This window comes from Prosopis cineraria, unplaced genomic scaffold, assembly GCF_029017545.1.
Source record: "Prosopis cineraria cultivar Desert tree isolate PC_DT_omini unplaced genomic scaffold, ASM2901754v1 PC2, whole genome shotgun sequence".
Classification (NCBI taxonomy): Eukaryota; Viridiplantae; Streptophyta; class Magnoliopsida; order Fabales; family Fabaceae; genus Prosopis; species Prosopis cineraria.
In genome coordinates this window covers 3,013,009-3,040,361 of record NW_026555333.1, presented here as the reverse complement: position 1 = coordinate 3,040,361, position 27,353 = coordinate 3,013,009, and the positions used below count along the sequence as shown (strand labels likewise).

General features: G+C 33.3%; 3 protein-coding genes and 1 non-coding gene across 9 annotated transcripts; 2 read left to right on the top strand and 2 right to left on the bottom strand.

Moving 5' to 3' along the window:
* Window positions 1–3,052: 3,052 nt before the first annotated feature.
* LOC129303424 (photosystem II 22 kDa protein, chloroplastic) lies at window positions 3,053–4,586 on the bottom strand. The gene is made up of 4 exons (XM_054942720.1): window positions 4,237–4,586; window positions 4,041–4,160; window positions 3,564–3,807; window positions 3,053–3,470 (listed from the first exon to the last, which is right to left on the bottom strand). The coding sequence occupies exons 1-4, from the start codon at window positions 4,447–4,449 to the stop codon at window positions 3,226–3,228; spliced, it is 822 nt and encodes a 273-aa protein (XP_054798695.1). The 5' UTR covers window positions 4,450–4,586; the 3' UTR covers window positions 3,053–3,225.
* Window positions 4,587–18,041: 13,455 nt separating this feature from the next.
* On the top strand, window positions 18,042–22,125 carry LOC129303641 (filament-like plant protein). 5 transcript variants are annotated; one of them, XM_054943086.1, is made up of 5 exons: window positions 18,042–18,283; window positions 18,887–19,055; window positions 19,503–19,839; window positions 20,142–21,433; window positions 21,639–21,778. In XM_054943086.1, the coding sequence occupies exons 2-5, from the start codon at window positions 18,945–18,947 to the stop codon at window positions 21,642–21,644; spliced, it is 1,746 nt and encodes a 581-aa protein (XP_054799061.1). In that variant the 5' UTR covers window positions 18,042–18,283; window positions 18,887–18,944; the 3' UTR covers window positions 21,645–21,778. The 5 variants fall into 5 exon arrangements, with proteins under 5 accessions (XP_054799061.1, XP_054799057.1, XP_054799056.1 ...); XM_054943082.1 differs by having other exon boundaries at window positions 18,047–18,283; window positions 18,894–19,055; window positions 21,635–22,125; XM_054943081.1 differs by having other exon boundaries at window positions 18,047–18,283; window positions 21,635–22,125.
* A 1,525-nt stretch (window positions 22,126–23,650) lies between these two features.
* Window positions 23,651–23,722, top strand: TRNAQ-UUG (transfer RNA glutamine (anticodon UUG)). The gene has a single exon. It is a non-coding gene; the product is annotated as a tRNA-Gln (tRNA).
* Window positions 23,723–24,679: 957 nt separating this feature from the next.
* On the bottom strand, window positions 24,680–26,506 carry LOC129303796 (uncharacterized). Of its 2 annotated transcripts, none has more exons than XM_054943317.1 (3): window positions 26,104–26,506; window positions 25,388–25,575; window positions 24,680–25,153 (listed from the first exon to the last, which is right to left on the bottom strand). In XM_054943317.1, the coding sequence occupies exons 1-3, from the start codon at window positions 26,402–26,404 to the stop codon at window positions 24,845–24,847; spliced, it is 798 nt and encodes a 265-aa protein (XP_054799292.1). In that variant the 5' UTR covers window positions 26,405–26,506; the 3' UTR covers window positions 24,680–24,844. The 2 variants fall into 2 exon arrangements, with proteins under 2 accessions (XP_054799292.1, XP_054799291.1); XM_054943316.1 differs by having other exon boundaries at window positions 25,298–25,575; window positions 26,104–26,503.
* Between the last annotated feature and the right edge of the window lie 847 nt (window positions 26,507–27,353).

The window sequence follows — 27,353 nt, the reverse complement described above, 5'->3', positions numbered from 1 at the left end:
ACAATCTCACTTTCCTTTAGAATGCTTTCACGAGTTCTAAATATTTTAAAGAGAATTTTTAAAGTATTTAAATAAGTGATTAGATAACTCTTTTTTTAATAAATAAGAGTATTTATAATTAAAGTGGAAGCTTCTCCTCTTATTCATAATCAATATGAGACTTTAATATATATAATATAAAAATCACGCCCAGTACATCTCCCTGTTCCTTTTATATATATATTATTTCTTTTCTTTTGCATTTTCTTTCTTTGTTTGATATATTATTTTCTTGCAAAATATTAAAAAAAAGATATGAGTAGATTTTATATTAATTTTTTTATCTTATCATTAAGTGATAGGAGAAAATTATATAAATATTAATTAAAAATTAATAAATATAATCAAATCTAAACAAAAATATATACCTATTTAATTATAAAATATGCACCTATTAGCAATAATTTTTGAACAAAAAAAAAATATATTCCTCAACAAAACATAGTTTTTCCAAAACAACAAAACATCACATAATCAACCCCCTACACGCACTGTCATACATTAAAATGATTATCTTGTGCTTTAGACAATAAATTTTCCTTCATAACACCACTTCCTCCAATCTCTTAATTAGCACGATTTACACAACCATGTAATAATATATAGTATTAATTTTATAATTAACAACAACACTTGACTCTAATTATAGAGTTAGAAAGTTTAGGCTTAACCCATACTAAGTACTAAATCAAGATTGATACCTATTTTGACCCTTCCAAAAATTCTTTCGAACATCCTCTTACTTTCAGAAGCTCTAATTATACCCCAAACTAATCCCAACATCAATATTTTATCATCACATAACTTTAATATTTGTCCCAAAAATACCTCAAAAATAAAAAAAAAGTCCTCAAGCATCATATATATCATCATTCTAACACCTTAGAAACACTTATCTATACTTAAATAAACATATAAAATTAACCCCACAAGTTCATTTTCACAAAAAAAAATGTCACCACCTAAGTCTAAAGTTTAACTCAAAATTCTCCAAATTCAAATTTCAACATCAAAGAAATTTCAACCATAACAGAGCATCATAATTCCAAATTAAAGCTCCCATAGGCAAACCTTAAAAACTAAAACTTCCTCGATCTTAGAGAAATTTAGGTAGACAGATAGCTTAGAGGACATATAACTTATCCCAAGTGGCTGCACCTTGCATGGCCTAAAAACTCCTCCAAGCCACTAAAAATTAGTGCCACAACAAAGCAAACTTGAAGCTCTCAATGATTTTCAGCCCCTCTCAAGCATTCTGTTTGTTTTTGCAGGATAAGGACACTTAAATAGGGTCTCATCTAAGTGCAGTTAGGACTAGCAAAATCTTGTCCGCATGTGGACGACTATTTAGCAAGACGCTTGCATTTTGCTTCTCTATCTTGCTATCGAGCAAAATTTTGTGTTCCTCCACAAACAACCTCCATAAGCCAAATTTTATCCTCTTTGGACCTAGTTCAACCCAATTATCTATTTTAGACCATATATAGCACTTCTACAAGGTTTTTGACCCAACAAAACTCATAATTAATTACCTAAACATGTCATGAACCTTAAGCTCACCTCAAATGTATTTTCATTCCTAAATTTCACTTCAAAGTAAATTTTAAATCTTAAAAATCTTCAATTTATTTTTTTAATTAAAAATTAAGATATCACACTATCTTTTTAAGGTGTGTTTGGATGGAGGGAGGAGAGGAGAGGAGACCCCCTCCTCTCCCCTCGAAAACCTCCCCCTTCAAATTGGGAGGGTGCCTCCTCCCCTCCTCTCCTCTCTCCTCATCTCTCCTCCTCTCTTGTTTTTTTGAACCAAAGAGATTCTTAATCAATTTAAAAAGTGGATGTGATGGTGTCATTAGAGACCATCTAGGCACTTGAATTTTTGGGTTCTCTTTTAATATAAGTCAGTGTAATTTGTTAGAGGCTAAATCGTGGGTCTATCTAAAAGACTTACAACTTGCTTAAGACATAGGCTTTAAAAAGTTATGCTTGAATCTGACTACAAAGTCTTGATAGATACTATTGAGTTAGATCCTAGCGGGCTCTCCCACAGTCTTGTAATCCTTGAAACTTTAAAACTTTTGAATGACAATTGGGAGGTTAGGACTTTTCATATCTCACGGCTTCATAACATTGTGGCCGCTAAAGAGGCGCTAAACACCTTTTTTTTTTTTTTCATAGTATTTCCTTGCTTTGTAAAGGATTTAGTGCTCAAAGATTTTATGGAATCTCAATCGCCCCTTTCTAATTAGTTAATTAATACTTTTGGACTTTACCCTCCCGTCTACCAAAAACCAAAAGTCAAATCAGCCTATGAGGGAAAAAAAAAAACATATTTAGTGACTACGGTTGACGCAAATGATTTGATCTGGCGGACAAACTGATCAAATATGTTAATATTTAAAATTGATAAAATATATTTTACGAAATATTATTCCGTCCTCTCTTTTTCACGAAACATTTTTTTAAGGCTTTGCTGTTCTTATTTTTAATTTTTTTTTGTAGAATTCATGTTGTAATTAATATTTTTTTTTCAAAAATATCACTGGAAAAGTATGTTTTTAATTAATTGAGAGAGAGAGTGAGCAAGGGAAAGAAGGATATTTAACGAATTGATGAAATTTATTGGCTGAAATTAAACACATCATCAACTATCAACTATTTGTAAAGCAATTAAATTTCTTTTTTTTTTTAAAAAAGTAAGGAGTAATAATTATAGATTTTAAATTTTCCATAAATAAATTAAATTTTTTTTATTAATCTGTCTGCGCGGAATTGCGCCGTTAGCTGTGTGTGCATGTGTGCGAGTGTATAATCACGTAAGTCAAGCCGTTCACTCACTCCGATTCATGCAAAGTATTATCACCGTATCGGGGTCCATTATACTCTATTTTATGCTCTCAGATCGTCATTTTCATCCCAATCCTGTGCACGACCCGGCCTCACACAAAAAAGCACAACACATCCTGGATTTACTGCAGCAAAATCACAGAGACTCCACACTCCGACTGTGAAATTAAACTGTCAAAAACTCGAAAGCTGAACTCATGGCCATTTCACCGAAAATTTTCATCGAATGTTCCAGATAAGATCAGAGAACAGAGGATATACAACGATGTTTTAAGGAAATCCAATTCACTGACCATAAAAGATGAACTAAGTTTCATGGTTTACAACATCCGTCACCGTCTAATCTTCATCCTCGTCTGTAACGAATTTACCAGTTCCAGGATTCAAAGCAGCCACGAAGAAGAACAGGACATTGAACAGCACGAGTGGCTCGATCTCGTTAATGGGAACCCCAGTCTCGATGTTGAGCTGAGCCAGAGCTCCCTTCCCTGTGATGATTTCTCCAATCAAGGAAAAAGCAAAACCCAGTTGAGCCAATCTTCCCACAAACAGCTCGTTAGCTTTCGTGAATCCAAATAGAGGACCTAGTGATACCAAAATATAACAACTTATTACCCCTCGTGATATGTTAATAATTGACTACATAGAAATCTGGATCAGAATTTTAATGAACCGACCTCCTTCTTTGAGACCCAGGGCTGATCTCAAGCTTTTGCCCGGAGGAATGACAGCTCCTTCAAGGCCAGCGGGGGGGTCATCCACAAATTTACCACGGTCACCCAGAGCTCCAATGGCTCCTAGAAGAGTGAAAAGGATGAAGAAAAGCAGAAGGGGTTCTGCTTCGTATATGGGAATTCCAGTCTCCAGATTCAACTGTGCTAGAATACCTTTCCCTGTTATTCCCTCCCCTAACAACGATGCCTGCAATACAGTGCGAATGAATCGGTGATGCATGATGTTCTATCTCTATGATACTTAAGAACACAATTGCCATAGCTCCAGAAGTGTTTCAATAAATCTCCTAATTAGCAGAATTTTGTTATGGTTCAACGTAGCATAACTTTACACCACAATAATGTTCAAAATTATACTTGGAAAGAGAAATATTATGCGGAAGCTGACGGTATCTTAAGCCAAAATTAAACGATACTTACCGCAAAACCAATCATGGCAACACGACCCACAAAGAGCTCATTTTCCTTGGTGAATCCAAAGCCTCCAGAGGTGCCAAAGACGCCATCCTCAACCTTCGGCTTCGGTTGTGGCTTTGCAACCTGTAATGAAGTGAAAATCAGAGTGCTTGGCATGATTAATTATGGAAATTTTCAAAATTGAAAAGAAAATGAATACCTTGGAGGGGGCTTTGGTCTTCGATTTGAAAAGAGCAAAAGTTTTAAGTGTACTGGATAAGGAGGAGAAAGAGATAGACGGAGTTGGGTTAAACAGGGGATGAGAAAACTGAGGCCTCAGTCTTTGCCTTTGAAGTTGGAGCGATGAGTCCCTCTTCAAATCTACAGAATAATTAGTGCCAACGCTGGACATGAGCAGCAATGTTTGAGCCATTATCCTTCAGTAAAATGAACACCAGCTTACTCTCTACTCAGAATAAACGCTTTCAATTTCAATATCCAAGGAAGTGAATGTTATAGAGTAAACCAAGCGTGAAAATTCTCCTAAATTTCAGAGGGGTGGATGTGGTATACAAGTTAATGACAGGCAACCAGAGTGACCACGTGTTCCTCTAACATATGTGGCTATTGTGATAATACGTTAGTTTCTTAGTTTCCCAATCCATAATTTTTGAGGCCTCTCCTTTCCCTCAATCTGTTTCGGCTCAAGCTTGTTTCCAACTAATTGGCTTTGTATTCTTTCGTTTCTTGTTTTCCTTTTTTTTTTTCCTCCCCCAAATTTGATTTAATTCGAGTTATTTTCTTATCATAGTAACTATTTTGTTTAAAAAAATGTTGCGTTTGTGCGATGAACGTGTGGATAGTCAAGTGGTGGCATTCTGGGACGAAAGACACACTGGTCAGCGTCGAACTGAGGATGAAAATCCTTCACGGGTCTCAGTTCACAAATATAAACTCGGGAGATACGGCCAGTTGGCGAGGATGTACAGTCGCTCGTACTGCCCGAGGCTTATGGCATCCGAAGATGACAAATCCTGATTTGACACGTCCCAATAGCTTGGTTGGATTAGATTCTGGATAGAGTACCTCTTGCCCGGCACAAAGTATCTGAACAGGATGATACTCTGGGCTCTTTCAGGCCCATATTCATTGAGGAAGAGCCCAAAAGAACCCAATTGTCTTGGCCCAGCAAGAAATTGGCCCAAAGTGCCAGTTACTTCCTCGATGGCTGCACATAATGGACAGATTTTTGAACGGGCTAGAATTATCTGATCTGGGGATCACATTCACAGGTTCGCTTATCCCATTAAAAAAAGGTGATGAGTGACGTTGCGTCGAACGTTATGCGTTGCTCTTACGGCAAAGAGACCAGCAGACCCATGTTAGAGAAATAAAAGTAGTTTCTTGCAGTAGAAGAATGTGTTTCCAAGCTACCACGTGACGAGACCAGGCTGAGGTGAATAGAAGAAAGCATATAGCACTGAAACTTCATATGGGCGCGGAAGCACTCTCACCTGAATTGATTTGGAAAAGCAAAGCATTCTCAGTTTTTTTTTTTTAAAAAAGCAAACAAATAAATTAAAACTACATACAAGAAGAAGAAACATGCAATGCAAGCTGAACTTGAAACCCAACAACATGCATTGCGCGAAATCCTAGCATGGAAAACAGAGAACTAAAAGAAGAAACAAGTTGCGGATGGAGATGCACTGATTAATGCGCCGATTTGTAAAGGCAACCAAAAAAAAATTGATTTAGCATATTAATTAGTGGTGGGACTTTATTCGTGGAGTAATTGATAGGAAGTACCTTCCCAGGAGTTCCTGCACTGACATTAGAGGGATTGTTTTTAGATGATAAAGTAATAAGAATCATAATCAGATCTGTAACTTATTCATTAAATTCTATCACCTTAGTGATGAGATATATAAGAATCTTGAACTGAAATATTGGGTAACGGGGGAGAATGTGTGTGTGTGTGTGTGTGAAAGTTGAAGTTTGATGGTGAGAAATGATGTAGGAAAATGAAGTTGATTTGAGATGAAGGCGTTTGTTAGGAAACAAGTGAGAGGGAAATTAAAGACATGGGATAAGTGGCAGCAGTCAAGGACTCGAGAATAGCAGCAAAATTAAATCATCATTGTCAACATCGCACGCGAGCCTTGGCCGCCGCCACTGCTCATACGATGTGCTCCACTGCGGCCAACCACACATGGTCCCCCACGGAGGCCTGCCCTTTTAACTGCAACGCTGTCTGATTTGGGGTGGAGAGTCTCTCCATTTTTTTATCTTCAGTTTTTTTCTGTTTTCTCATATCAATTATTTATATTATTTTATTACATAATTTTGAAGATAAAGAAATGGAGAGATTCCTCTCCCGTGTTATCTCTGCTATTTGCTAACATTATATGATCCACATTTTTACTTGTAACATCAGATTAAATTCATTAAAAAAAAATCTGTCATTTATAAATCCTCTACAATACTCACCAGTCACCTCAATAAGAGCCCATAATCTAGATTAACTATAAATTGTGGCTTTTCCACGATTTTGGTTTCCTTCTAGTAATCTAAAAGATGTTTCGCGGCGGGTAATGTATTTCTATGCGTAATTAGCAATACAGTTCATCTCCATGCAAAGCAGGGGCCTTTAATCTCCCCCCCCCCCCCCATTTGGTGAGAAATACAGGCCTTCTTCTAATCTTACACTATAAAATCCATAAATAGTCAAATTATTCTCATGCAGCTCCAAACTTCATACAGGCTCGGGTCTAGAATCTAATAAACCTGAAAACATAGTTTAATTGAATCAACATGAAAACAGAATGATATTCCCATCAGTCCTGCGTGTAAGATCTACTTAATTAATTCACACGTATTAAGAAAATATGCTAGATTAATTATTTATTGTTATTGCATAAAAACATGATTGTAACTTTTCTTAAAATACCCTTAAACTTATCAAAATAAACACCCCTCTTAAATAAAAAAAATTGTACAATTAATAGAGCATAATTTAGAAAATATTAAATGTGAGAGATAAACAAATCCTTCAACCATATTTATGTCTTGGAGGAGAGGGAGACAATTGTAATTTTATTTTTGGAAAAACACAATCATTAATCTCTATAGTTTCATCGGATTTTATTTTTAATGCTTATATATATTTTTTTAGTGTTTTCAGTCCCTATAGTTTTAATAAAATTAGGTAATGTTTGTTTCTAAGGTCCGTAAATTGTTAAATTACATGGATTATAAGGACTAAAAATAAAGTATAAGAATTAAAAGCAAAATTCAATAAAATTATAGGAAACAATAATAACATTTTTTTCTTGAAAAAACACCATTGCTAATCGCAGCCAATGGCAACAAATATACTTGTCATGGCCAACCATGACTAATTTGTTGTAGCTACCTCCATCGTTCATCGTGATGAACAACATGAATAGCAGTGAGAACATTTAACCTAATCTTACACCAACAACCACTCAAACCTCTGCTTATGATAAACCAAGTTTCCACACGCAAATGGTTTAGTTATTCGATTACTGGCACCCTCTACAACCCATTTTGATACTAAACAAAGATCCTAAAACAGTCAATGTCAATGAGGGCAATTTAGCCCTACTTACATATACAAGTACCTCCCCTAAAAAATTCAACCTCTTATAATTCTTAACTTATCTTACTATAGTAAATCCATAACCACAGGTCAATCTCATTATAATTGGAGATACCAAAATCTAGCCTATATTCAATAGTCCAATTAGCCCTAATACAATACTTTAGGTATGCAAATCAATGCTACTGGACTTTATGGACATCCTAATGTTAGCAAATATGCATTTGTACTTTACATGAGAAGAACTAAGAGCTCCTTACACTAACACCTTAGTCCCTCACTTATGCGATGCCTTCCCCCGTTGCCTATGAACACTTGTAAGGTACAACTAATATAATTGTGAGATATAAAAATCTCAGTAACCAAACAATTCAGTACAGGGGCAATCAATATAGCATAAAAGGGCATTTACAAACTTAATATCAATCAACACACTACTTGAAAGCTTTTATTTTTTCAAATAACAATTTACGTAAGCATTTTCGTTGGGGTTAAAGTACTTACTTCCTCATAAGCATAATCCGCCATACAACAAACAAGATATTAATAACTAATACATCATATAAATCAAATCCTCATGACTTCATTTATGTCATAATATTTTATGATTAATGCAACCACCTTATATCATTTCTTATATCATCTAACTGAACCCATAGACTAATATAACATATAGGCCCAGTATACATGACTGAATTGACCCTGCTCTCCAATTATGAAAGGTAACCTAGCCAAGGTCTCCACATTCACTCTTAAATCATGGGTTCCCTTTACTTGAATTTTAGGGTGTCATATTGCCTGATCCACACCACCTAGTCTAGAGTCAATGATACTAAGCCTTATGCTCAGCCTATGCCATACTCACAAGCTATTGGCAATACTAAGCACATTAGTAATATAATATGCCATCCACCATGCCCAAATTCAATAGAGGCTGCACCACGTGACTTTTACTAATATAGTCTTCCCTACTCTAAGGTGAACTCCTACCCATCATATTCATGCAATCCATTTCATCATATGCAAATTTATCTCATGCATATTGTAGTAAATTAACATTTTTATCACTAATAAGGCTTACATGTTATCATAATTCATGCCACTAAGCATTTCTTAATAATCTCATTATTCATGTGGGCTACACATTCAGTTAATCCAAACATACAATCCATCATATCAATATTAGAAATTCATAGCCCATTTAGGCCCACATTTCACATTTCATAGCACATAGCATGTAACTAAATGTAGCAGTCAATCATTTCATCTCTAATAAGCATGATTATCTTTCTATAATCATTCACAGTTTACAATAAACCTATGACATTCATTTCATGTCATTAATTACATAATTGGTTAAACACTGTTGCAAAAGCAATGATGATGAGCAGATAATTCTCAACCAAGTAAACACTGATTTTCTCAACCTTAAGGAATTTAGGCAATAACATACATCTTGAATTTAATAAAAAATAATTCCCTTAGTTGGACTCTTCTGCCAAGCACAACATTAATGCAAGGCAATTCTAAATGTGCCAAAATTATGTTTAAATACATCATATACAATTATGCTTAAATACATCATATACCTCCTTAGCTCTATCATCCAAAACATGATCAAGTTGAACATGAAATGCTTACCATCCACATTCTACCTTGCCCTTCTCCCTAAAGGCTCTTTGCAATAATTAACTAAAACTTGACACATGGTTATCTGACAATGATATTTCATTGATTTACTTAATTAAATATCATGTTCAGTTACCTCTATGATGAGGTCTCTATCATCCCTAAGAGTGAAAGGTCCCTCCTCCGGTGCAATCTTCCTCTATCTAACAAGCTTCTGCTTATAGCTACATATAGAGGTTAACAAAATCATCATTAATGACTAATTATTATTAATTAATCTTCAACTGTAATTAAAGCCTAAACCCTTTGTTACACAAGATTAAGCATGATTGGCAACAAAACTAATTTTTATTATTGCATTTAGCTCTTACTAGGCTTAACTCTCACTGCTAGCTACTATAAAAATTTTACTTTGATAATTTAACATTAAGGTTAACACTTTAGCTCCTAATAATGATGCTTAATGCTAAGAACTATCAAAGCCTCTTCATTGAAGATGTTTATAAGCACCCTTAAGCTATATCAAGGTCATTGAATGCCTTATTATTGTAATTATTTTTGAATAGCCCCCAAACAATTTTAAAACCCACTAAAAGAAGGAGGAAAGGGTAAGGATATTAAAGTAAGAAGTTTAACCTTGGTGTGCAAATCTCAAAATGATCCCAAAACTTCACCACTAACAAACCCTAATAGAGCTTACATGCCTCCTTTTCAAACTTCTCTCTTAAAATACTTCAACTCTATTATTTTGTATAATTGTATTAAAATTTTATCATGATCTCTATGGCAAGTTGTGCTTTTCATTGTGGAAAATTTTGCAAAACAAGCAGCTCCATTTAAACTCAAACATGTTGGGGCTAATATGGCCTAAAAATCTATTTAACCTTATTTTGACTTCCCCAAAGGGTCCTATAGGCCCCAATAGCCACCCAAGGCCTAACAATCAATTTTTAATTTCCTAATTAATTATAACATTACCAAATTAATTGGTTTAGTCTTAAATTAAACTTCAAGATGTTACACCCTCCCCTCCCTCTAAATAAAACACACCCTGATTGGTAGGTTTCAGAGGGAAAGGGAGGGGAAATACTCCATTTCTTTCATTGGGTTAAGAAATTTTAGAGGGGAGGAGAGCTAAAATTTTTCCTTCCTCTAACATTATAAATTTTAATTCCTGAATTAAGCTAATTAAATAAGGATAGTTGGATAAAATTAAGTATAAATTAGTTTAATACTAATTAGTGATGGCTAACGGATCTATTGGTTTTGGAAACAACCTATGGATTGAGGTTTGAAAGTGTTTTGGACCACTTGGGCCTAGATTAGAGGAGCAATTTGAACAAGCCTTCTTCATACTATCTTCTTTGACGAAGGCATCATGCGCCGCAGCAGATGGTCAAAAATTTTAAATGATCTACTCGTGTTCACAAGTTGCAAAAGTAAAAGGAGAAAGAAGGAAACTATAAGGGAGCAATAGGGAACACTTGTGTCTGCAAGGGTATAACATCCTAATTTAAATTTTAATAATCAATTTAGGTTAATAGAAATTTTAAAAAATATTTATAAGTAAATAAATTATTTAGGAGATAATTATTGAATCTAATTTAGGATAAAATTCCAAGAGAATATAATTAATTATTATTATTATTATTATTATTAAAGAAAGGGGAGAAGGAATATAAAATAGAAAGAAAGAAAGAAAGGGGTGGGGAATGGATTACATTGTGTGTGTAGGTGTATAAAGTTTAAAGAAAAAAAGATGAAGGATGGAGTTTTATAGCGTGGGACCCACATCCTTATTAAAAAAAACACACACCCCTCTTTCCTTTTTTATTTCCTTTCACGTGTGCAAGCAAATATAGAGAGAGTGCACGAGTCATCAGCAACAACGAAGCTAATTTTTAAAGATAAGGCTTCCTAATAGAATATTTTAAGTCTAATTTTAAGCTTTTTAAGATTATATAAGTGTTCTAAAAAAATTTTATAGTCATCCATTCTCTTTAATTTCTGATTTATTGATGATAAAAAATTTAAGATTTGAAAAAAGGATGAATTTATGTTGAATAAATGTTTTGTTGGGATTGTTAGTAGTATAATAAATATTTTAGAGTACAAATTTGTTAATGGGACTTAAATTTGAGACTTATGGGTTAAACCCTAAACTTCTATGGGTAGATTTTTATTAAATATAAAAATATAAGTTAATTTATTAATATTTAGATGATTATTTAGGATGAGAAATAAACTGTTATAGCTATAAGATGATAATTCTAGGTTGAAGACTAAGTTTGTAATTCTTTGGTATTTTTAAGTGTAAATTTATGGAATAAATTGGGAAATTTTGATATGAGAAAATGATTAAAAGGTTGATTTTAGTTTATTGGTATTTATTGACTATTAAAAGAGGAGTTACAAAATTTATTTGAGGATACTAATCCTAGATTAGTATTTATAATGGGATTAGAAATTATAGTATGCTTTTTAACTCTATAATTAGAGTTATTTTATTGGTTTTAATAATTAAAATTAATATTTATAAATAATATATTGTGTATAGATTATATTGTTGGTAAAGGTTATGGTGGAAAAAAAATTATAAGAATAATTTATTACAAAAGCCAAGAGGTAATAATGCTTTAATTTGTTATCAATGTTGCCTATTGTTATTTGTATGATTATTTAAAAAAATATGTTCAGATGTTTGTTGAGAAATTATGTAGATATTTTATTCAAAAATTGTAGGATTGAAATTATGTATTTTGAAATATTTTGGTAAGTAGGATGTTGTAGTGTAATATTATTGAAAAGGAAAAAATTGTGAAGATTGTAATACTATATATTTGTCCAACATTGATATATAATTGTTTGACTATTGTGAGAGGTGTTAGAACATTTGTTATTATATTTTTGTATCACGTGGTATGCCCTTATTGGAGGCCCAATAGGTGGCTTGTAAGGATTTGAGCTAATTTACTTTTGGCCAAGTAATTTAATATCGAGTGAGGACTATGATTCAAGATTAATAAAGAGAGATAAATATGGTTATTTGTCATACATTACAATATCTCTTAGATTTTTGTTAAAATTATATGATTGTTGTTTTGCTACTTAACAAGCGCACATTTAATTATTTGTATATATTATCATAAATTGGCATTGGTTATTAGGACCTTTTAGTCTCATTGTGTGGGTAAAAATTTTTAGGAGAAGAGCCACGAGTGGTGCATGGAGGAGCCCCTGAGGTTTAGGGGTGTAGATTCGCTATCTCTTTTAGGTGTTTTTTTTATTTATAATTTTTAATATGTTATATTGCCAATGCCAAGGTTTTTTATTTATTGACAATTATATGAGTGTAATGATGTAATTATGCCTTTCAAATTATTTTTTCTTTTGGTACACTTTGAATAATTGTAACTTTGATGTCTAGTTTATTTTGAATGGTTTGAAATGGCATGATTTTGAGACTATATAATTGGCTTGTTTTAAAAATTGATTGAGCTATCTATTTTAGTTATCGGTTTATAGTTTGCACTTGTTAGAAGTATAAGATTGGGAAAAGGTGATTTTAGTTTAACGGCATGTAGGAAGTTAAAATTTATTTGAGGTGTTATATTGTGTAAACCTAAGCCAATTATTAAATACTTTTATATTAAATTTATTAATATAAAATGTGTTGGATGGTTATAACCTAACTATGATAGTAGATGTGCATTAACAGTATTGAAAATTATTTTATCTCATTTGGCGAAGTTGATAAGTGGTTATAAGGTTTTAAAATATATAACTATTTTTATTTTTTCTATTCTATTGGGTTTATTATATTCTCAATTTTAAAGGAATCTTTTGAGTCTTTCACACTTATTTTATTTTTTATAATTGCTTGGGATCCCAAAATTTAAAAATGATAATTCAAGAAGTTTAAATTCTACTTATATATGATAGTACTTATTTATCTACCTTAATTTTTTTTACCATGGTAGTTATTTTAAAAAAGTAGAATATTTTATAAAACTATCTTTTATCATTTCATATCATGGTAATGTTTTAAGTTACAAAATTATATATATATATATATAATTAGTTGACTTTTATTTATCATGTTAGACACTTTTCTACCATGGTTGAGTTAATTATTTTGGAAAGATTTTTAAAGTTTTACATATGGCACAAGTTTCTTAGCATTTTAGAATAGGCTTCCCTATCCCTTCTCTTTCCCTCTACACATGGGAGATGTTGATTTCAAACTTAGGGGCTAGGGGTTCAAACCCTTTAGTTCTAATGGGAGTTAATGGGAGTCAATAAACTCATTGGTTGTGAATTTGAGCCTGTAATTGAGAAATTGAGTTATTAAAGTGTGAGTTCAGGGGTTGGAAAGTAGCATTTATGTTGTGGCTAGTAATGTTGGTTGTTGTTAATTGTAAATTGAATTTGTGGTACATTGTGTGACCTTAATCCGAGTTCAAAAAGAAAATTATTAAGGGTAACCTTTAAGAACTCAAAGATTTGAGATAATCGAGATAATTTTATATCTTGCTATTACTTATTAGATTAGTTATAGTATTTGTGAACATGATTAATATGTTTTTTATTCAAATAAAACTTGTCTATTGTCTTAAAAAATGAAATGCAAGTTTGACCTCTTGTACCAATGAGAAAAGTTCATTATACAAATGCTATTATATCATTGACCACATAAAGTTAAAAGTTATGATTGAACATGAGATTTTGTGATAATATATACATGAGTGTATTAGCTTGAGTATGCTAAGAGTTTCTAGTATGCATGGTGATGCTTTAACCATTGTTGTATGATCATCTATTAGGCAGGAAGTTGTCCTAGGAGGAGTAATATTTTATTTCCATGTGAAATATAACCAAAATAATGGGTGACTTGGTGATTTGATTTAGGGTTAGGTCTTTCTGAATTTCACCTAAGATTGGGCATAAGCATAGGTTGCCTAAACCCTTAGTCTTTAACCTTACACCGAACTAAGTGAAGGATAAGTCTTGCAACACACCCCAATGAATTTGAGAATGGAGGAATTTGAGGTTTAGGAGTGAACATAAAACCTTTTAGCCAAGTAGCTCCTCATAATTAATGAGCTTAGGTTGATCTATTCACATGAACTTAGTCTTATTAAATTGTTAACTCACGGAGAGTTACATTAACTATTGAATGGTTACACTCACCCCCATTCTACATTTTACAAATACTAGCTACAAGAAAGATAAAGGGAAAGCACCAAGACATAAAAATTTAGGATTTCTATTGTAGGCTTATTTCTTTTGTCAATTATATTTGTTTTTTATAATGTAATTGCCAACTAGGATAATTCTTTTATTACCTATACCATTGCATGATATATTTATTGATTGGGTTGTATTTGGTGCCATAAGCCTTATGTACGTGATACGATTGTCTAAATATTATTGCAAATAGGTTTATAATTATTTTGATGGATGTCAACTCATATATAATGATTTATATGCTATTATACCTCCCTCATGGTTTTTGTTGAAATAGAGCTTAATGAGTAAAGATGCAATATTTATCAAATATTTGTGTCGTCATGCATTGTACAGGTTGTCCTAAATTCTGAGAGTTTGGTCTAAGTGGTTATGTGGGCTTTTAGTACTTGGTTAGAGTTTTGGACACCTTTGAAGTATTTAAGTATGAAGAAGGAGTGTCGTTGGTTATGGGTGCCTAACTTGTTGATATGATATACTTTTAAAAGGAAACTAGTGTTGTTAGCTAGTTTATAGAATAAGTTTTTTTGTAAACACCTATATCACCTCAATCAAATGTCGAACAAAGACTTTAGGCACTCCAAAAGTTCACCATAGAGATGTGTTTTGACAATAATTATGCTATCGTTTTTATACAATGTGCCGTAGCTCATGATATATAGAAGGTTAACTGCAATACATTGTGGTTAGTTGTGGTGGACGCTCCAATATATTTTGAAAAATGAAAATTTTAACCCTTTTGTACTATTGTTTTCAAACTAAATGGTATCCCAAGCTTCTAAATGCTTTGAAACTATGATTTAAGCATACTTGTACCTTGATATGTTTTGGAATGCTTGTTCAACTTGAGATCTCAATGAATTGTATGATTATAGCCACTTATGATGGGTTTAAATTTTTTCTAGTATACTAATAACTATTAAGTGGTTTTAATCTTTTACACCATGATAGAATCTGTTCTGCCGTTATAGGATTTATTTATTGTTGTTTATTTTAAATTACAAATTATAAGTTTAAATATATTAACTATAGTAGACCTTTTACTTTGGTCTTTTCCTTTTTTACTATAGTTACTTTTTTTAATAACCCCTTTTACCATGATAAGTTGATAAGGGAACTTAATACTTAATTACCATGATAATGTATAGTATTATGGCTAAGATTGTGGGGTAATTTAAGCAATATTACACTCTTCTCTCCTCATATTACTCCCTTTTAATTTATGGTTTTTTTTATTTGGGAGAGCTAAATGTAAGACTATCTTACCTTTATTTTGACTACCTCATCTCTTAGGCACCTCTCTATTGTGACAACAATTGCCTATCGGACTCCTCTAGTCACCCATTCATGTTGCAATTCAATCACTTCTCTAGACCTTAAACCACTCTTAATTGAAGTTCTCTAAACCTTTGACTCCTTACCTCCAGTGTTAGTTTCTGACAATGAGATTACCTCTAATGAAGCCATAGCATTCAAAGAGAGGTCACTATGTTAATGTGTATTTGGTTTTCAATTTGCCAAAAATACATTTGCTGAAAATTTATTTGATAAAAATTAATTTAGTAAAAGTCAATTATTTTAATAAAATTTATATTTGGATATATTTTTTTAAAAATTAGTTTGATAAACTGAAAGTTACTTAGATGATAATAGTAAAATGTACTTTTAAATATATAATTACTAAAAAGGATATTGATTTATGATGGTTTATAATTTTTATTATACAAATATAATATATTTGAAACATTTAAAAATGTGATAAAAATTTGAAATAACATAATATTTGATTTATAATATTAAAAACTTGATATCTAATTATTCATACTTTTTTAATTTGTAATTTTAAAAAAAATATGATAAAAATTTGTAACTTTTGTTATACATTAATGTTAAAATTAATATGATTAATTATTCAATTTATAATATTCAAAACTTGATATATAATTATTATTATTTAAATGATATTTATATTTTTAATTAATTAATTATTTTTAAATAAAAGAATAAGATATTAAAGTCGAGATAGTGTGGTTAAATAAAATTTTATTTTTTAAATTTACTTTTTAAAGTTTTATTAGTTTAAGTTGACTAAAAGCACATTCAATCACATTTAAAAATAATTTTTTAAATAATTTTTTTTAAAAAGATTGAAATTCAAACCATATCTGGATTTAAAATTTATTTAAAATTTTTTTTTAATAAATTAAACTGAAAACCCAACGGACCCTTAGTTTTTCGAGAATGAGATTACCTTCATCCGTCACAAGGACAATGAAGACACCGCACCACTCGAATTCACCAAAATTGAATCATCCTTGTTCGCATCTGAAGCGTACTACAGCTGTCGCTTTCAAATTACGATTATGTCTTCTACGCTGTGCTCTTTGAAGCCATTAGGGAGTCAATTTATTTATTTATTTTAATAAAAATTGCCATTATGAGTGTGAATTTTCATAAATCATGTAATTTAAATTAAGATGTAAAATTAGTTTACATAAAAAATGATTAAAAAAATTAAACTAATATATAATGATATAATAGTAAATTAATTATTATTTCTCTTTCTTTTTAAATCAAATAAAGAATTATTAAAAATTTCTTCCCTCCTTTTTAATAAAATCAAACAACATAACATTAGATACATTTCACTTCCTGCCCTTTCCTTCCTCTACCCTCCATCCCTTTCCTTCATCTTCTCTATCCTCTCTTTAATCCAAACACAGCCTAACTCCGTGGCACATATTTGACGCCTTCTCTTTCACCACGGCCTATCCCTTTGACTCTTTAGCAGCCCATCCATTTCGTTGCATTGGAGCATTTGCTATTATTCAGTATCATTTCAAAGTTCAAACTCAAAACAAGGAAAATTAAAAAAAAATAAAAAATAAAAATTGGCATCTTTAGTTTGGAGCATTCGCTATTATTCAGTATCATTTCAAAGTTCAAACTCAAAACAAGGAAAATTAAAAAAAAATAAAAAATAAAAATTGGCATCTTTAGTTTGGAGCATCGTCCAGACGAAGAAGCACATTGAAAGGGAAACAACTAAGCAAGACAGTTGTCTTCCATAAATTAAACGAAGATGGTAATTAAAAGTAAAACCATAAAAAGCCAACAAAAATTGGAAGCCAGCAAAAGACAAGAGGAGGGGTTGGAGGCAAATTATGATAATGAAGGAGATCAATATTAAGAGCCCGATCCCTATCAGTATCCTCACATCCCCTTCCGTGGGCGGGAACAACAGCTGCTCACCTCCACTTCGAATTATGGAATGCCCAAACAAATTCGAATTCATTTTTCCCAAAAAGCTGCATAAAGTGTTGGTGGTCGCACCATCTTGATTTTCACAACCCTACTACATGCACACTCACATGGCCCCCTTTTTCCTAGTCAAAATTGCAGTTCATGACCCTAAATTTCAAATAACTAAATATTTTTAAAACTCTGGAAATCTGGTTATTAGCTGTAATTTTATCTTTTGTATTTAAAAAAAAAAAAATACCGGAGAGGAGCTGAAAACAAGAAATAGAAGCCCTCATTATCTGCAGCTCTTCCCACCCTTCCCCTTCTTTCTTAGCTGGTAATATGAATGCCCCTGACATTCTACGGATTTTTTGCCCATTCATTTTCAAGACTGTTCATTACTACCAATGCTCCCTTTCTCTACTTCCACCATCTTTTTATCTGCGCGCTGAACTCTGAACCCTTCCTGTCGGCCTGACGCTCATTGGCTCAGGTTTGGTTGGTCTTGGTCTCCTGTTGGTCAAAGGTAAATTTATCTTTTTCTTTGTTCTACAGTTTTCTGCCTTAAATGCTCACAACCGTAAATGAACTTATTTTTTCGTCATGTATTTCATCTGTGGTAAGGTGGTGTATTGTGCTCTACTGCTGTGATAATCACTTGTATATTTGGGTTCTTCTGCATTTGGGTATCCGATATGCTTAAGTTATTCCATTCTCTGCAATACAAGATGTTTCATCGCCCACGCTCAGTGAATTTGGTGGTGGTTATTGGAATTATTGTAAATTTTTTCCTCTGAGGAAATTTGGGTGGGGAGGCTATGTTGAGGGAGCTTTAAAAATTATTCTCCTCCACCTGACACCTGGTATCCTGTCATCCTGCCTGTATTTTTGTTCTTGATATCTTTGTCTTCATAGTTGGTATGGGGTAGGTTAGAAACAAAGCTGGTCTAGGATGTTAAGCTGAGTCCTGAGTCATCTTTCTGTTTAAGCAACTGTCACTGATAAAGAGGAAGTATCTTTTTGATATTCTGCTCTTTGAAGTGAAGGCTAGGGCGTAGTTTTTCTCTTGTTTTCTTGAGCGACGGTGGATTTTCGATGACCTTCTGAACATTTTGTGTAATGTCTAAAGTGTGCAGATGAAACCCCCTGCAATTCGGAATCTAATGTAGAGATTATTGAAACTGGTGATGGAGAAAAAGAGGTGGTCTTGGAAGCGGAAATCTTCTGAGAACAGCTCCGGCAGCTCTGACGGAACAGGATCCGTGTCATCCCATTCTGAGAGATCCTCGGATGAACAGGTGTACACATTCTAGTCTCATGATTCATGAATCTAATGGGAAAGTCTCGTCCAAACTTCGAGGTTATAGCATCCTACCTTAACCTCAATCATGATTAATCCATACTGCCCGGTGACTCATATATGCTGTCATTTGTTCCAGCGCAATTTTTAGCCGCTGGTTTGAAAGTGCATCCAGAACCCTGACTCTATTCATAACGCGAATCTCTAGCTATTCTACCTGACACTAGTCTTGAATCAAGAACAAATATGAAATATCATATGCTTAACTCCCGATAGCTTATTTTTACGATACTGTTAGTTTCAGCATGAAGGGGCCAATTCGCTGTATTGAACAAAAAGAAATTTAGCATCTACTTTATCAATCTCTTTTCTGATACGTCTGGTAATTTGATTTCCCCACTGTTGGTGAGATATTTCTTGTAATTTTTTTTAATCCATGGAGCAGGAGGCATTGAGGGAATCTCCTAATGGAAGCAATCAATCACCTGACGTCACCTCAAAAGCAGAACCTTGTTCTGAGGATGTTGGCTGTAGTTTATCTATTGATGCACAAGCATCTGAGGTCACCTCAAAAGCTATACCTGCTACAGACAATGGAAGTGATGGTTCATTAGAAGATGAGGGCAATGATTCTAAAGACAATTTCAAAAATGTAAAGGAAGGTGATGTTAACGAGGGTCTAAAGAAGTTGTCAGAGAAGCTGTCTGCAGCGCTTGTGAATGTCAGTGCCAAAGAAGATTTGGTTAAACAGCATGCAAAAGTTGCTGAAGAAGCCATTGCAGGTACCGCTATTGTCGTTAATGATTAGTACACATTTTTAATATTGCATTTCTCTTGTATCCATCTACTAATTGTACAAGTAAACAAGAGTTTCCTCCCTGTCAAAGAAAATGTTATAGAAATTTAAGGATAAACTACATTTAAATCATGTTAACGGCATATCAGAATCAGTTTGGGCTTCATGTGGAATCTATCTAAAGGCTCAAGCAACGATCCTAGCATTATTATATTTTATAATTAACTTGTATGATTCTGATTGCATTTTTTTTTTAAGTCATTCCTCTAATTTAGTTATATGCTTTAGGCTGGGAAAAGGCTGAAAATGAAGCAGCTGTTTGGAAGAAGCAATTAGAATCAGCGGCTTTCAAGAATTCTGTGCTTGAAGATCGAGTCATCCATCTGGATGGTGCACTTAAAGAGTGTGTTAGACAGTTAAGGCAGACAAGAGAAGAACAGGAACAAAATATACATGATGCTGTAGTAGAGAAAACTCATGACTTGGAATCAGCTAAACTTAAACTTGAAAAACAGCTCCTTGAGCTCCAGAGTAAACTAGATACTTCTAATGCTAGATCTCCTGTTACAGTTTATCATGATCTGTACCAAAAGGTTGAACATTTGGAGAAAGAGAACTTGAATCTCAAGCATGATCTAACTGCTCAACTTGAAGAGTTGAAAATCAGGACAATTGAGAGGGACTTGAGCACTAAAGCAGCTGAGACAGCTAGCAAACAACACTTGGAAAGCATTAAGAAAATGGCCAAGCTTGAGGCTGAGTGCCGGAGATTGAAAAGCATGTCTCGTAGAACGTCCTCAATTAACGATCATAAATCCTCTGCTTCAGCCTCAATTTGTGTGGAATCTCTCTCAGATAGTCAATCTGACAGTGGGGAACGGCTTAATGCAGTGGAGATCGTTGATTTCCATAAGATGAATGGCTTGGAATCAAACAAGTGTGAGACAAGCTGTTCCGATTCATGGGCATCTGCGCTAATTGCTGAGCTTGATCAGTTCAAAAACGAAAAGTGCCGGCAACCCTCATCCGGTTCAATCAACATTGATCTTATGGACGATTTTCTTGAAATGGAACGACTTGCTTCATTGTCTGAAACTAAGAATGAGAGTTCTTGCCTGGAACCAGTTGCTGCAAATCAGTGCATTTATGAAGAAGGCTCCCCCAGAACAGAGCTTGAAAATATGAATCAGCAAATGTCTGAACTAATAGGGAGGTTAGAGAAGGCAGAAGCAGAGAAAGCTGAGCTGGAGATAGCTTTGATGAAAAGTGAAGACTGTATTGAGGTAGCGCAGCTTCAATTGAGACAAGCGGAGATGAAACTGGACGAGATGCAAAGAGTGCTAGAAGTTGCCTACAAATCAAAGGAAATGATAGAAAATCAACTTGTGAGAATGGAGGAAGAGGCACAGACAATATTTGCTAAGGTTGACTCTTTAGAAGCAGAGGTTGATAGGGAGAGGGCTACATCAGTTGAAATTGCCATTATGTGTAAAGAATTAGAAGAAGAACTGGAAAGGAAGAAGCAAGGAGAGAACCTCAGGTGCGCAGTTAGCTCATACGGCGAAAAGAAGATGAAGAAGGTTGGTCTTCATTGACATCTTTATATGCTTTATAAACAATATACATGCAATGATCAAATCTAGTCTCTACAACCTGTTATCCAATGTAGGTCTCAGAAGTACAAATTAAGTCCTGACCCTTGCATATTCATACACAACATAGTAACAGGCAATTAAAACCTATAACATTCATTTGATGCTTATGGTCTTTTTCTGTGCCAGGAAGACCTAGCATTAGCTGCTGGAAAGCTAGCTGAGTGCCAGAAAACAATCGCATCTTTGGGTAATCAGTTGAAATCTCTGGCAACACTAGAAGATTTTCTCATTGACACTGCTAGCATTCCCGAGTTCTCTGCAAGCCCATCACTCATTGCTCGAGCCAGTGGAGACACGTGGAAGCTGCATTCTATTGATACATTTTCACCTAAAAGAGGTTCCAGTTCTTCAAAACAAGCCGAAGGGAGCCATAGCCCGTCACTGAACAAAAATGAAGGCTCGCCACCTTCGTCTTCTTTATCATCATCAGCCAGGTTACCAAATGTCAGTTCTGAGAGAAGTCGAAATGGCTTTGCTAAATTTTTCTCTCGAACAAAAAGTGGAATTCGGCTAGAAATTTAGAGTGTTGGATACAAACTAACATGGATTTCATTCATGTACCATGGTGTGTAGATTAGAGACATCTGAGTTATCATTAAAAAAAAGATTTAATGACACTCCATTAGCACCAATTACAGGCTTTTATCTGGGGAAAAAATATAATTTCGTCTTTTATTTTAAAAGCTTACTAGTCTGGTCTATGGCATGAACATTTTAACTGAGATTCCAATTGTCTGCATGATCAGGGGTATTGATGTTCCAGTTCTCTGCGGCTGACCAAACTTTTTAGGATATTTTATCGAAAACCTTCATTTTTGTCTTGAAGAATTAGTTACATATCCTATTTCTGGTTTCTACTGGCCATATTAAGTGGGAGCTCTGCTTCATCCGCACTGGTCGTGAACAACGAAACATACGGCTGTCATGCTGTGGGCACTTTCCTTTTATTCCGTCTTACTTTTCTACAAGGGGTGTTTACAGTGGCGGAGCCACATGTAATTGAGGGGGGCATATGCTCCCTCTCACTTGGAAAAAATGATGTGTTTGGGAGTATAGATTTTTATATTTTATAATTTACATCTTTTATTTATTATACTTTGCACCCTTTATTTTTATATTTTAAACTTTAAACCATTTCAATCTTACTTTTTTAGTCTAGATTTATTCAAATTTTTAATTTAACCTTGTGAATATTAACCTATAATTTCACTATGCCTAAATGTCAATATTATTTATTAATTGTTTAAAAAATAAAAAAAATTAATATGACTAAATAGACTCACTCTTCATCCTGAATAATACTCAAGGATTAGTTACAAAAAGACAATGATAAATAATGAAAATTCAAAACTTAAGAATAAATTGAGTGAATGTTTTTTGTTAGCTCACTGCAATTACAAATCTACAATTGAAAACTCTATAAGAAATAAAGAAAAAGAAAGAAGAAAAGAGAAATCATTGATTTGAAAGAAACAAAAATGTTTTCTTTTGACCAAAGATCCTAACTCCATCATTGCCCCTCCTGACTCAGAATTCTGGCTTTGCCACTGAGTGTTTATGAAGATGAATGACACAATGGCCTCGATCTTACCTGATAATGGCATATTGAGTTGCATTGGGCAGAGCGAGCATGCCGGTCAAGCTGTAGGTAGCATATTCACCTGGCTTGACCCAGTGCATGTATATTTTTTCTAATTTTTGAATAAAGATCGATTTTATTATGAAATTATTTTTCAAAATAATGTATTTTGGATGAAAGTAATTGTATCTTTGTTGATAAATAAAAAAACTATGTGCTATTTCCTTTTTTAAATTTCTCAAAAAAATTTCACGAGTCTAAAACCCAACTCAACCTTCATCAGGTCTTTTCTAGGTTCTAAAGAAACAAAAATACCTTTGCTATCATCTAAATATCTTATAAAATGATGAATTTGGAGGGGGGTAATTACTCTAATAATGGTGATTGGTGAATTGGCCGCTTCTCCAAACTGGAAAAAAAAAAAAAATCTATTGTACTGAAATTTTTTTATAGGTTCCTGGGCTGTTACATGCCAATCAACGAGAGTTTCACTGAAAAGTGCAGAAGTCTTGAGGGAACAGCAGGAGTCGTTAAATTAAAATATTTTCAGATAAAAGCACATTGGTTCCATGGTGTAGTGGTTAGCACTCTGGACTTTGAATCCAGCGACCTGGGTTCGACTCCCGGTGGGACCTGCCTTTCATTTTGGAAAGGCTGCTATGGAATGACACCGCATAGCACAATCCAAAACACACAATATTTTTTTAGAACATGACTTGACATTAGGGTATTCATGCATGTCCCGCGTCTTGTCGTAAAAAAAAATATATATATATATATATATATATATTTATCTTGTATTTCATCTCATAAAATTTTTTAATCTCATTAAAAATCAAAATAAAATCAGGACAATATTAGAATGCCTCATCATCTCGATAAATTAAACAATGTAAAAAAAATGTTACAATAATAACATTTATTCAAATTTCAAATCACATAATATATTAAGTTTAAAATCAAAATAATATGAATATCTAAATTACAACAATTAAAAATTAATTATTAAATTACATCAATCACAATTATAACTTATAAATCCATAACATATAATAATAATTACAAATAAATTTTAGACTACAAGTGCAACAACTACAAACAAGTCAGACACAATATAAAATTATCATTTTTTAATTAAGATATGTTAAATTAATTACTCTTTTAAAAATAAAATAAAAAATACAATAAATAGAAATTATTAAATAGATAAATATAAAAATAAATGTTATTATTATAATTAATATATTATAAAGAAAAATATCATCCTATACTACTTACATTGTGTTATTAAAATTATCAATATAAAAATATATTAGTTTTAAATGAGAATTGTAGATATTAAAATTATAATTGATATAATTAATATAAGTATAAATTATATTAATATAATTAATATATTTAATGTATATTTTTAAAATAAAAAATTATATATATATATATATATATATAATATTTGGGATGGAATGAGTCATTCTAAGGATAATCTCGTGTCTTATCCTATCTCAAATTCCTTTCTCATCTCGTCCCGATTGTTTTCAAATTTAAATGAGACCTGTCCCAATATGATTGAAACTGAATCAGGCCCATTAGAATAAGTATAAGTTAAATATCCCTACTTGAGATAATCTGGAGGCAGAAGAAACCCTCTGAGACAAATATGTCATCGTCTGCTATGATTTCTTGCGAGGTTATTCTAACACAAACAAAACAAATGGCGAATGATCAAATTAGACAGTATTATTTTTCCGGCTTCACTCTCATTCACGACGATAAGTCGTCTGTGACTCTCTCTCCCTCTTGAAAGCATTGAAAAGATCAATACCAAGTCCGATATTCAGCAAATTCATGCCAGCCATGCCAAACAGAGCCAATGGCAGCTCCACGCCCCTTCCAAATCTGTGAGCATCCTTTATGAGCTTGACTGTGATCAGAATGTGAGATGCAAGCCTTGCCACAAAGAAGGTTCCCCAATTAAGTAACCATTCTACCTTAGCAATTTTGTTTTTCGCATCCCGAAAACCAGCCATCCGTCTCACTTTTCTAACATGCAGAAAGATTGAATGCAGCTGCACAACAACATAAAATCCTCTTTAGTTTAAACACTTGACTTTGCCATGGAATAAAATAAACACTACGGCTTAAAACACAAGAGATGGTTTTTCAGATGGGCCAAAAACTTGGAGAAGAACCCTGAAATAACTGAGGAATACCTCGCAGATAAGGGTAAGAATAAGGTAGTTGATGGTGACATTTCGATATAGGGCAAGGCTAAAGCAGAGGAGGAGAACCAGATGATGTACCAGGATGGAAGGGATCCAACCACTATATAAGTGGTAACGGAGCATATCCCACTGATCATATGCAAAGTAACCACATGAAAAACACAACGCTTCATAAGCCCATGGCCAAGTACCTTCAACCAACCGTGAGTGCTCAAACATACCCTTTGACCCGTTCGTTGACCACTGTCTATACAATATGAAAACCACTGCAGAACACAGCAAACAGCAAAATCCCCATGAAAAATGATTTAAAAGGGGTAAAAAATACATATAAAATGAAGCATCGGTAGAAATAGAATATGCTAGCAATTAAAACTTATGAAGTGCAAACCCAACCCCCCCCCCCAAAAAAAAAAAAAAAACAACAGAATGAATCAAAGAAACAAATTCAGCAACGTTGACATTAGTCGTCTTAAACATTGATTGATTTTTCTTCAACAAATTCATAAGCAAGGACGCTTATAAAATGTTGTAACCAGCACTTGTGACATTTCGTACTGTTTCCAGTTAATTAATTACATTACCGAGACGTTCGTGGTAACCCTACCTGCACCACCGCATATGGGCATCACGCTGCATAATTTAGAGGTTTGAATGCATAATCTCATAAAATTGCTTAGGGTTCTAACACTTACTTGATAGATTACAAATATTTATTAAATTAATTTACAATAACAATGCAACTTAGCCCCCGGAGTGAGAAAATCTCCAAAAATAAACGAGAAAAAAGGAACCTGAGGCTGAAGTGGCGGTGGAATGGAGAAGAGAGACGGAGGTGTTAACGAAAAGCGGGTCTCGAGAGAAGAAGATTCGTACGACCCAGTTAGCCGCTTGGTAGAAGAGAGAACCGGCGATGATGAAGAGAAGGTCTATGCGATTGTTGAAAAGTATGCAATAGCAAACAGAGCCTAACCAAAGCAGCAGAGTTGCAAAGAAGAAACCCCCAATTTTGCTGCGATCTCCGCTAGTGCTCCTGCCGCCCATAACACTGTTCGGTCGCTCTTTGTTGTGGAGAACCAGGCACTGGAAAAACATGCGTCCGATAAGCTCGGAGAAGGCTTATTCTGGAATTGACGTTACCAGCTATAAAAACGAAGTTTTGTTTTTACGGCCTGATAAACACGAAGCTATTTCACATTTGACGTTTTGACTTTGTGGCTGAAATTGACTCTGCGGCGTAGTAGTTGCGCTTGACCCACACCTGCGATTGTTTGTTTCGAGAATAAGGTTCAAAGAATGCGGGCATTCTCCTTTAGGATTAATTAATTATGTATTGATATAGCGCTGTAAATCATTGTTAATTAATTTATAATTTATAATTTATAAACAATATTAATTAAAATTCTAAAAATATTCATATCTTTTTATTTATATTTTTGTTAAATACTTTATATAAAAATATTAATAATAATAATTAAAGTTGTAATGCATAATTAAAAAAAAAAAAGTGATGGGCATCCAAGATGACACCCTACATGGCAATTAAGTCCTACATGGCAATATATGTACGAACCATATCTATGGTGGCATGCTTTGTCATTAAGCCACCCAAAATCATATCATTCAAATACAGAAAAACTCAAGTAAAGATATCCATAATTAAGAGGCTATAATATGTGTTGAGAGCTCAAATCAACACATTGAAGTCTCAATACATAAGTGCACACTTGGAAGCGATAAATTGGGCCATAATCTTACTTTAAGTCCAAATGCGTACTCTGCGTCTCATTCTCCTTTTAAGGTGTAGGTTTCAATTGAAAGAAAAAATGAGCAGTATGATAAGTAAGCTAACAAAAAGTGCATGAAAGTTGTCTTTGAACTTGAAGATTGGATTTAGGTACATCTCAAGAGATTTCCAAATCTAAAGAAGACAAAGTAACATTCAAAAGCCAATGGACCTTTTTGAGTGTTGGAATGAATTAATAATAATATCTATAAAATAAACCTTTCTAGCTTCTATAGGAATGTGTCAGCTACATTTAAC

Excerpts from the sequence above, each read along its gene's own strand:
- LOC129303796 (XM_054943316.1), bottom strand. The coding sequence starts at position 26,404 with ATGTTTTTCCAGTGCCTGGTTCTCCACAACAAAGAGCGACCGAACAGT. Across the intron at positions 25,576-26,103 it reads CACCGCCACTTCAGCCTCAG|TGGTTTTCATATTGTATAGA; the intron begins GTTCCTTTTTTC and ends TGTGTTCTGCAG. Across the intron at positions 25,154-25,297 it reads TTCTTACCCTTATCTGCGAG|CTGCATTCAATCTTTCTGCA; the intron begins GTATTCCTCAGT and ends GTTGTTGTGCAG.
- LOC129303424 (XM_054942720.1), bottom strand. The coding sequence starts at position 4,449 with ATGGCTCAAACATTGCTGCTCATGTCCAGCGTTGGCACTAATTATTCT. Across the intron at positions 3,808-4,040 it reads TTGCCATGATTGGTTTTGCG|GCATCGTTGTTAGGGGAGGG; the intron begins GTAAGTATCGTT and ends ACTGTATTGCAG. Across the intron at positions 3,471-3,563 it reads CCTGGGTCTCAAAGAAGGAG|GTCCTCTATTTGGATTCACG; the intron begins GTCGGTTCATTA and ends TGGTATCACTAG.
- LOC129303641 (XM_054943082.1), top strand. The coding sequence starts at position 18,945 with ATGGAGAAAAAGAGGTGGTCTTGGAAGCGGAAATCTTCTGAGAACAGC. Across the intron at positions 19,056-19,502 it reads AGAGATCCTCGGATGAACAG|GAGGCATTGAGGGAATCTCC; the intron begins GTGTACACATTC and ends TCCATGGAGCAG. Across the intron at positions 19,840-20,141 it reads TGCTGAAGAAGCCATTGCAG|GCTGGGAAAAGGCTGAAAAT; the intron begins GTACCGCTATTG and ends TATATGCTTTAG.